Source organism: Stylophora pistillata, chromosome 7, assembly GCF_964205215.1.
Source record: "Stylophora pistillata chromosome 7, jaStyPist1.2, whole genome shotgun sequence".
Classification (NCBI taxonomy): Eukaryota; Metazoa; Cnidaria; class Anthozoa; order Scleractinia; family Pocilloporidae; genus Stylophora; species Stylophora pistillata.
In genome coordinates, this window is record NC_142525.1 from 26,194,455 (window position 1) to 26,202,282 (window position 7,828).

Here is a 7,828-nt window from a genome sequence, read left to right on the forward strand (position 1 = left end):
TCAGGTTTCAATACGAGGTTTTCCTTCAATTATACTGAATCAAATCAAAAAGGAAAGAAAAGACTTAGCCCATACAGCGTATCTTAAAAAGCTAACTCTGCAAAGAGTTCTGTGGTTATTTCATTTTTTAAACCTATATTAATTTTTGGGTTGTGCTTCCACCCGTACTTCTTTTTTTGGTTATCGCGTGGAATCTGAAAACGATAAATTTTGCTGAATTCGTTCCCAATCTCCTCCTCTCTCCTGATACTTTCGCGGGAGAAGCTACAACATGTTGAAGCTGACTGGATTCTTCATATTTTATCCGAGAATACACCGGATCTCTATCTCCCCTCAGTGCATCTTCACCAGATTCCGTTCATCGATTACAAGACAAGATTTCGGCCGATATTTTGAGCAAGTTGTCGCTCAAAGTTTGAAGAAGTACTCGTTTGATGTAACTCACTGCGGTGGACCCAGGGACAGAGGTATAGATTTTAGAGGGGCATGGCTTTTGAAATCGTCGCCTGTACGTGTTATTGGGCAGTGTAGGCGCTACAAGCGACGCTTAGGTCCAAAGCATGTGCGTGAATTGGAGGGTACGTTGAGTCATGAAGTGGAAGGAACGCTGGGTCTCATCGTTTCGGAGAGTGGGTAAGTATGAAATATTTTGTTAGCCGGAGGATGCTAGACTATCTGGGGTATGTTCCTTTTGCCTTCTTGGTGGAATAGTTTTGAAACATTTCTTTAACAGTGGCTGGTTATGGTGCCCTTGAAGGTTCTCCAGCTAGTGCCTTTTTTGGGGTCTAAAGGAGCTAAGCTACAGCTGTAGTTTGAGTTTCATCAATGGCACAAGTTCGTATAGCAAGTGATAATGTGTGCAAGTGTATGAGAGGGGAGATGGAGTCCAATGGTTCAAATGATCTTTCTCTTTCTCGTGGGAAAAATTTCAAAGTTTTCCACCAGTTTTGATTCAAAAGCAACCTGGAAGACCCTAAATGTTGGTTCAATATTGGAGTAGGACCCCCATACAGGAAAATCCCTCTTAAACCCCTTGTAACTGTACAACTGAACCTTGTCAGGTATGACCCCTTTGTTAGTTATCCTCCATCTTCAAGGACAAAAATGCAGTCAAACCTCCTGTAAGTGACCACCCCAAATGTCAAGTCTGGGTGATTGCTTATGGGAGTTGGTTGCTCACCAGTGTGTAGGCCATGGTAATTCCATATTTCGAGTAATTTGCATATGGTCAGGGCTTGACACTAATGGTGGCCCACTAGCTAGCCACAGACTAGTAGAAATTCAGTTTTGGCTGTTGTTTTCAATTTCCACTAGCCAGTTTGGCTAGTAAACAGACTGAAATTGTTGTAACATCTAAAAACATCTAAGATGTCACTAGCCGCTTGGCTAGTAAGTTGAAAAGGTAGTGTCGAGCCCTGTATGGTGATGGGACCCTTTTACCAACGCTTATTGAAACCTACAATAATAAATTTTGCCGGTTTATACAAGGAAAAAAAAATCTAAGGACCTATGGTGATTATTTTGTTCCTCATAAATCATTTAATACAGTGTATGTTTGGGACAATTCATGTGAAAGAAAATTGGCTTGTTTGTTATTCCAAGTGGTGCTGTCCAAATTTACTGGAAACAGAACACAAGCAAAAATTTATGCGGTAAAGCTATTTTTGGAAATGATAATAATAATAATAATAATATATTTCTTATAGAGCACTATTTCCAATGACAGATGAATATCGCTTTACAATTAATAGCTCTAATTAATATTAAAATCTCAATTAATTAAAAAAAATTACATATTACAGTTAAATTGGCTAAAATTCATAACTCAACCACTATTGAAAAGGTAAAGTCTGTTTACGAGCCTAGTGGCCCATTAGGCTGGTGCTTAACTCCGGTTTCTGTAGCATGAAGTGACTACGAGTATTTCTACTCCCCCCTGGATGGGATGCCAGTCCATCGCAGGGTTACCCCCAGCATTAAATTGCCGGTACCCATTTATACACCTGGGTGAAGAGAGGCATTGTGAGAGTAAAGTATCTTGCCTAAGAACACAACGCAATGTCCCGGCCGGGGCTTGAACACGGACCACTCGATCCGGAGTCAAGCACACTAAGCATGAGGCCACCGCGCCTCCACAAAAGAAAAGAAAAGTCTTAATTCAATTCTTAAAAATTTTTACAGATTGAATATTGCATAATTGCAATGGTAGCTCATTCCATAGATGCGGTGCAGCTGTCTGAATTGCACATTTACCCAGGGTTGCCAGCATTTTACCTCTTGGTGGCTCCAATAAAATACTCGAGTTGGATCTAAGATTGTACAAGGACATGTGTTTGATAACTAAAAGATTGCTAATATATACGTGTGCAAGGCCATTAATGGTTTTAAAATTAATAATAGGATCTTAAAATATACACGCATTGGCACTGGTAACGAGTGTAACTCATAGAGTGCTGGAGTAATGTGAGAATACTTCCCGATGTCCATAATTAGTCTGGCGGCAGCATTTTGCCACTTAGCTATTTGTTCTTTGGGAAGGCCACACAATAAAGCATTACAGTAATCTAACCTACTCGTGATGAATGCATGTACCAGAGTGAGTAAGCTGTCTCTTGATAAATACTTCTTAATGCATCTAATATTATGCAAGTAGAAAAAACCTGCCTTACATACTTTTATTAGTAATATGGTGGTGCATATTCAGGTTTAAATCAAGCCAGCTTCCAAGGTTCTTAACTTGGTGGCTATAGATTTTATCTCTGAACCACCTACTTTAATATTCATAGCCTGCAATTTGTTAAGTTGCTGGCATGTTCCAATAATAATAATAATAATAATAATAATAGTAATAATAATAATAATAATAATAATAATAATAAACACAGTCTTATTGTCATTATGAAGGAGTCTATCATGGAAACACTTCTGGTGGCTCTATTTTTACGACATCTGTTGAAAAAATTTCAGTTTTTGCTTTTGAGAAATAAAGCCAGTTGTCTGTTGTGTGGTTTCCCAGAAGATTAAAAACAATTCGTAGACAAGCATCTCTAAAAGTGGTAGCTTATGAGGGGTGGTTGCTCAGGAGAGGCTCAATTTCTAGTGATTTGACTTAGAAACTTTTGGTATTTTGGAAAATGCATGCATGGTCACCAATGGGATGTGGTCACTCACAAGAGGTGGTTGCAAAGGGAGGTTTGATTGTATTAAAACAGGTAAAGGTTTCATGTTACTCAGCAGTTTAGTCCTATGGAAGCAGTCCCCCCCCCTCCCAGAAGGTTCACAAGCACCCACTTTTGCTGGGTGGAGAGAGGCACTGTGAAAGTGAAGAGTCTTGCTCAAGAACATTACAAAAGGGCCTCGAGAAGGACTATTAACACTTGACTTTCATTGCTGAGTCCAGTTTGCAAACCACAGATTCAATTCATCTTCTACCCAAACTTGATATCATATTGACCACCGCCTCCCAGTTAGCTCAATGGATAGAGCACTGGACTGTTGTGCAGGAGGTTGAGGGTTCGAGCCCTAGCCGGACCAACACTCAAGGTCTTAAAATAATTGAGAAGAATATGCTACCTTTCTATAACATCAAGAAATGGTTAGATTATTCTTAGACTAGTCTTCTCGGATGGGGACGAATAAATGGAAGTCCCATCTCCTGCAGGGTTAGGGGTAGGAGATGTTAATTTCCCATGCACGAGATTACTGTGTGATGGATGTCCTCCCCTGGGGTGGGATGGGTGGGAGTATTAATTTTAGCACGTGCATGTTCTTACGAGCTTTGTTGTAAGTTCTTTAGTGTTCAACACGGATAAATATACTTACTTACTTAACACCAAGGCAAGAGTTGCTTATTGTCAATCTAATTTTTATTTCCACAGGTACAGTAAAAGTGCATATGAGGTGTTCATGGGTTCTCCTCATTCTATTGTCCTCACTACATTAACAGGCTACAGTGATGATTTACTTCAGTGGTATTTTGATCAAGAAAGTCATGAAAACAATAGCAATGAAAGTCAAGATTTTGCAGACTGTCATTCAGACAAAAATGTACATTATCCAAAAGCAGATGATTCTTTACCAAGTGACATGGAAACACTGGACAACTTTGGAAACAATGATTTGAAAATTAGTAAGTTGGATGTGACTGATCGCAAAGACATAGAATTTTTTTGTGAAAAATCAGCACAAGGAGAAGAAGAAAGGAACCTCCTCAACAAGGACAAATCTGGGGGATTGGCAGAGTCAGCTGTGTCCTCAATCCCATGTTATGATGATTCCTCTTTGAGTACAGGAATGGACAATGGATTATTGGTGACCAAAGTTAAGGAAATTGTTAGTGAATATGAAAAGTTAACAAACTCTGACTTTTTCGAATTGGGTCAAGGACAGTTTACAATGTTTGAGTTAAATCCAGCTGCGAGAAGGTTATTGCCAAACTTGGTCGTTGGTTTGAAGTACAGAACGCAACATTCAAGAACACCTGAACTTTTCTTGCATGAAGACAATTCATTTGTTAGTTTACCTGATTAGTTAAATAGTGTCTTTAACGTTAAAGTCAATAGTAGAAGATTCACTGCTGCACTTTCATATCAGATTCCATTCAAAGAGGATGTAACAACCATACATATCATCACTGTTAGGCCTCGTGCCTCTTGGTACAGTGAGGAAATCAAGAAGCAGAAGGTGATCTGTTGTAGGCTTGAAAGGCGATGGCGCCGTCCCCAACTCCCTTCCGACTATCAATCTTATACTGACCAACACAGTGTTGTAAAGAATACCATCTTCAAATCAAAACTGGATTATTATACTAGCCTCATATACTCAGCTGAAAGTGGCAGCAAAACCCTGTTTCAGACAATTACTTGCCTTCTTCACAGGAAAGCAGATAAACCCTTCCTCACCAGCTCTTCTGGAGTTGATCTCGCCCATAACTTTGTCCACTTTTTCGAGAAGAAAATTGTCAATATCAGAAGTAATCTTAGTGCACGTGGAAATTCCTGATTTCTTCAAATCCCTCGACACTTCATCACTGTCTTGTCAGCTCACAAATTTTGCACCAACATCCATCACTGAATTGCCAAACATTGCTAATAAAATCATCACGAAATCCTGTATCTTGGATCCGCTTCCTGCCACCATACTGAAGCAGCACTTCGATTTACTCCTACCAATTGTTGTGAAGATTGTCAACTTGTCGCTGGAGACCGCTCTTTTTCCATCTTCTCTTAAAGCTGCTGTTCTATCTCCTTTACTTAAGAAAGCCAACTTAGACCATGAAGTTCTTGCTAACTACAGACCTATTTCAAACCTTAAGGTAATCTCAAATATCTCGTGTGTGTTCATAATGACCTTCTGGTTGCTATTGATAAACACAACTGTGTCATGCTTCTACTATTAGACCTTTCTGCTGCCTTTGACACAGTAGATCATGATATTCTCTTTACAAGATTGCAATCTAAATAGTCTATCTCTGGCACAGCTCTGGAATGGCTTCACTCCTACCTTACAAATCGCTCACAATTCGCGTTAATCAAAGGATGTAGATCGCAGTCTCGCGAACTTAAGTGCGATGTACCGCAGGGCTCTGTCCTTGGACTGATTCTGTACGTACTCTACACAACACCACTGGCTGACATTCTACGATTCCATGAAATGCAATTTCATTTTTACACTGATGACACTCAATTGTATATTTCTTTCTCTACAAACAACAATATGGAACTAACCCACTGTATTACTAAGATTGAGGATTGCCTGTCCGACATTGATAAGTGGATGTCCATCAACAAACTAAAACTGAGCAAAGAAAAAACTGAGGTTCTCTATTATTTTATTCTCAAAGTATAATCCACAGCAATCCCAACTCCCTCTTCACTTTGGAACCAACATTGTCAAGCTCTCTTCACATGCTAGAAACATTGGCACTATCTTTGACACCACTATGTCAATGCTTCCCCATGTAAACATTGTCTGCAAATCTGCCTTTTATCATCTTTGTACTGTTTCACATATTAGGAAATACTTATCAATGCAAACTACTGAGATTCTTATCCATGCTTTCATAACTTCCAATCTTGATCACTGCAATTCTCTACTATATAATGTTCCTAAATACATCACCAAAAAGCTTCAATCAGTGCAGAATGCAGCTGCCAGAAGGATTACACGGTCTAGGAAGTGCGATCACATCACTCCCATCCTCCTCTATCTTCACTGGCTACCTGTCTCTGAATGAATTAAATTCAAGATTCTACTACTTACTTTCAAAGCACTGCATCAGCAAGCCCCAATCTATATTCAAGACTTTATCACTCGCTGACTCACCTTCTAGATTGTGTCGTTCATCCTCTACGCTCAATCTGAATCCTGTTAGTTTTAACCCTAAGACCTATGATTCTAGAGCGTTCTCCATTTCAGCCCCTGAACTCTGGAATAAATTACCCAACAACATACACCCATGCGAGAATTTAAGTCTTTTTAAGCATAAACTTAAAACCTACCTCTTCGAGAACTTCTGCTTTAGCCATTAGGAAATAGAATTTATAAGTTTTTACTTCAATTTTAAGTTTATTTACTTGATTAACTTTAATTTCATATTTCCTCTCACTTTTTTAAGCACCTTGATCTATCATTGGATAGGTGCTATATAAATATCATTATTATTATTATTATTATTACTTATGTATAAAATGAGTATCATGGATAAACTCTTGCAGGTCAACAAGGTCTTTGGTTCTTAGCAAACATCAAGAACTGAAACACATTCAATTTAGTTTCCTCCCCAAAATGTGAGAAAACTCATTCGAACTACCAAAAAGGTTTGCAAAGCTCATTACACTATTTATAGAGTATGCTTGGGTTCCAGAATCTCAGAGGAGCACCCCCCCTTCCCTGCTCCAAAGGTTACTGAAATTCTGTATAGAAACTATAGTTCCTAATTGATCTTCATGCATTAATAGGACATTTTCGATACATCAAAATTCGTATTTGGCTGTGAGGCTTGGGAGAATAAGAATAAAACAAAAGAAATCACTTAGAGGTTTACGGTTGAATTTTAAATTTATTTTGTATTATTCCCCCAAGCCTTGAAGCCATATAAGAATTTTGATAGGTTGAAAATGGCCTATTTACTAGTCTTAAGTTCAAGGATGTACAACATATGGTATGACAACACGATCTGGACCCCTTGCTCATTTTGCAGTTAGTTTGTTAATTGATTAATACACATACACAGAGTTACTTTAATGTTAAAACATGAAACATTGATTCAATTTAGTGTACTGCTATTTGCATTTGGTTTCTTGGGAGACGAGCACCAGTGGCTCAAGAACAAATTAGGAAAGATCAAGGTCAACACCAATGGCCAATTAATCATCCAGGTGGCATTTTTAAGAGACATTTTGTCTTGCGAAAGCTTAGTGCTGCAAGGCAAGGCGTAAGGGATGGTTGTTAATATCTCAAAATGAGATGGTTATCACATTTGAGAGTGAACTAAATTTTGAAGCGAAACTTCCCTTTTTTCTTTTATTCGGTTACTTTTAAGTCAAATACTTTTTTCAGTAACGGAAAGCTCTGTATGGTATCGCACTTGATAATACTGCCACAAGTGCGGAAGAAAAAGTTGAACATGTACATGTAAAATTAAGTTAAAATGAAAACATTTGAAGGTGCCTTGAACTTAGATTGAACTACATACATACTCAGCTTCCTATTGAAAGGAATAATGAAGGAAGGACTAAAGAAGAAATCTGGTTGAAATTAGAAATGTAAATATATTTTTATTCTAGACGATGATTTCGATTCCTCTGAAACTTTCATCAAGACATCT

At 38.4% G+C, this 7,828-nt stretch overlaps 1 protein-coding gene across 1 annotated transcript; it reads left to right on the forward strand.

The window, feature by feature from the left end:
* The first annotated feature begins 141 nt into the window (after window positions 1-141).
* LOC111336404 (uncharacterized) lies at window positions 142-7,791 on the forward strand. Its single transcript, XM_022942502.2, has 2 exons — window positions 142-633; window positions 3,879-7,791. The coding sequence occupies exons 1-2, from the start codon at window positions 272-274 to the stop codon at window positions 4,528-4,530; spliced, it is 1,014 nt and encodes a 337-aa protein (XP_022798237.1). The 5' UTR covers window positions 142-271; the 3' UTR covers window positions 4,531-7,791.
* Window positions 7,792-7,828: the final 37 nt, after the last annotated feature.

Coding starts and splice junctions, on each gene's coding strand:
- LOC111336404 (XM_022942502.2), top strand. CDS start 272: ATGTTGAAGCTGACTGGATTCTTCATATTTTATCCGAGAATACACCGG. Junction 634..3,878: donor CTCATCGTTTCGGAGAGTGG/GTAAGTATGAAA, acceptor TTATTTCCACAG/GTACAGTAAAAGTGCATATG.